This window comes from Perkinsus marinus (genome assembly GCF_000006405.1).
Source record: "Perkinsus marinus ATCC 50983 genomic scaffold scf_1104296960506, whole genome shotgun sequence".
NCBI classification, from domain to species: Eukaryota; Perkinsozoa; order Perkinsida; family Perkinsidae; genus Perkinsus; species Perkinsus marinus.
This window is the reverse complement of record NW_003206112.1, coordinates 1-2,679: the sequence shown is the minus strand read 5'-3', so window position 1 is coordinate 2,679 and position 2,679 is coordinate 1. Positions and strand designations below refer to the sequence as shown.

General features: G+C 47.0%; 2 protein-coding genes across 2 annotated transcripts; both read right to left on the bottom strand.

Moving 5' to 3' along the window:
• Positions 1-381: 381 nt before the first annotated feature.
• Positions 382-601, bottom strand: Pmar_PMAR016307 (hypothetical protein; the record flags this gene model as incomplete). The annotated part of the gene is made up of 1 exon (XM_002772661.1): positions 382-601. A coding segment is annotated over one exon (220 nt), but the record flags the coding sequence as incomplete, so codon positions are not given.
• Positions 602-854: 253 nt separating this feature from the next.
• On the bottom strand, positions 855-2,330 carry Pmar_PMAR016306 (hypothetical protein; the record flags this gene model as incomplete). The annotated part of the gene is made up of 4 exons (XM_002772660.1): positions 855-1,070; positions 1,194-1,319; positions 2,011-2,061; positions 2,220-2,330. 4 exons carry the CDS (start codon positions 2,328-2,330, stop codon positions 855-857), a joined length of 504 nt encoding a protein of 167 aa, XP_002772706.1.
• Between the last annotated feature and the right edge of the window lie 349 nt (positions 2,331-2,679).

The following is a 2,679-nucleotide window of genomic DNA, read 5'->3' as shown; positions in this document are numbered from 1 at the left end:
TTTACCACAACATAACCCATGATGTAGCTGCAACCAGTCGATGAGGTCACGCTCCGTCTTGCTGAGACCCGACAGGTGACTCGGCCACGATACAGAAACAGTCAAGTCGGGCACTGACAGAACCTTCACTAAATGCCTGTTGACATCAATACTCTTAAAGGCCACTTTATTAGCACTGGAGGTATCCTCCTCTCTAGCTCCACGCTCCAACAACCGAGCACGCGATCGTGAAGCGAGTAAATTGCGCATTTGTGACGCACGCCTGTGCCGTAGGGTATCTTTGGCGCGCGCAGCCGCAAGATTTTTAGATCTCAATGCTACTAACTCGTCGTACATGTTACTCGATCTACCCTCATCACGACAACACACTGTTATCCTCACCATCACAGGGGAACAATTCATCGCTCTGAGCTCCTTGAAAGCGGAGCTCGTAGGAAGGCAGTCAACCGCCACCTCAACTGCTTCAAATTCAGCGCTACTCCGAGCAAGTGCCACGAAGTCCCCCAAAGACCCCGCACGTTTCGAAGCGAATAGCCAACATTCACCACCAGGCAGCAATAACCTCTTGATCGTCTCTAAAAGTGCATAATGCGTTTCCCGACTATAAACCACATCAGCACAGATAATAAGGTGGAAAAAGTGCCGGTACCGGGGATCGAACTCGGATCCCCACTGGAGAACCTCGGCGCGGACACTCGTCGTAGCAGGAGGTATCGTCAAATGCCGATTCCTCGTAACGTTCCTTTCCAAGCTTCTCACAACCTAGCAATCCAAATGGTATCACATACGCCACAAAAAGTCACTTGTGCTACAGTCAGCATGCAGCCAGCAAAAAAATGGGAGCCGCAAATCGATCACCAGGGCGTAGCGAGATTGTCAAAAGTGTACAGCGATTGTCCCTTCACCTTGTCATCACCGTCAGTGAGGTAAATATCAAGTCCGTTGGGCATAGCAGCCGCTGCTGAGAGGCCAGCGAGCCCCAAGCCAGCTCCGAGCTCGATCATTCGGAATGGGGCCGGCTGCTTTCGAACCTTCTTCGGAAGATATTCCAATACATACTGGGTGAGAACCTAACAATATTCTCATCCATAGTCTAACTGGTAGAGCGCTCGACCATATTTTACTCTGCCCAACACCAGGGTTCTATCCCCGGTAAAGACATTTTTACATGACAATGAAAAGAGTAGTGCCACCTCTTCACTAGGAGACATCCGCTTAGCCATAGGGCATTTCAGCATAACCCTCTCTTCTCCTTCCAACGGCTTGTATACATTAACATTACGATCTTCGGAAACTCCATCGAGTTTATACACCAATACCTGATTGTTACTATGCTTTACACATCCCTGCGGAGTCGGGGACCAACTGTTAGTGTACTGGAATGATCCATGGCTGATCTCAAAGCAGTCACAATACGGAGTGTATTTATAACACTATTTGGTAAACGTCAATGCTGAAGGAATGTACGTTCGCTTTCTTCAGCTGAGCCTTCGAGTTTACCCACTAATTATAGATGGTCACATAATACGAATTCGGGTAGAAGTGTACAAAGACCAATGAGACCCGGCGTGAGTTTGCCAATATCTATTTCACATTGTCGACAACACGCGTGATAAACTATGTGCAATAGTAACGTGGATAAGTTCTCTAAGAGAAAATACACTCCTGACAATGAGGTGGTTCTAGTACCATTGCTAAATACAAAAGTCGATTCCCTCCACCCTAACCTCATCTTACGGTAACATTTCGATACAGTCTATGCCCTTCCCACCACATCCCACCTTCGATAAGCATCCAGACATCTCATCCACCTTTATACTCGTCCCACATCTAAAGAAGCCCCAGTCCGAGCGGCGCAATGTAACAGGCATGCTATCAACAACTACAACTACAAGTAACTCCACCCTACCCCTTCCCCAACTCAACCCTCCTAATGGGAGAAACGTATTAGACAGTGATAGGGACGTAGCCACATCAGCGCTTCCTTTCTTGTCTGAACTTATACACCACCTTTCCATCACCATCAACCATCTTCTTTCGGCGACCCCTTTCAGCCCGGACCTGTCGAAATATTTACATTTACTATTTACAGCCGTCTCTACGCCGCGACAGTGTTGGAGTTCAGCTGAGCTCAGGAATTTCCTCAAAATTCGGGTAAAAGTATAAGGAAACCAGCAAATTTTTCGCAAAATTTCTTCACTATCACCAACACATCTGACCTCTTTTCTGAGTTCCAATTCCGCCTCAACTTCCTTCAACTTGTCAGCCCTATTCTGCAGACTCAACAAGGACGAGTACTCCTCAGAAGCTCCACTGACGGCCGCTGGCATCACTGATAAAAACACCATAGCCACCGAAGCCAATGAGCGTTCCCAACTACCTCCTTTTGCCAACTGTTCCTTAGTCAACCTATTGCTAACTCTTCCTAATAGTCTCTCATCTGTGTCGAAGTATTCAGCTGGGTTGAACTAAAAGGATCTTGCAGTGTCACAGACGCTAACCTCACGACGACGAGAGGGATGAGAAAGGTAAACCGTAGAAAGCATGCATATTTCCATAAATGATAACGACGATGAGAAAATATATCTACATCACATCTAGCTGTGCTGAAAACATGTTCGCTTTCCTCAGCCGAGCTCGACAGTTTCCTCACTCAATATACACTTTAACATACGAATT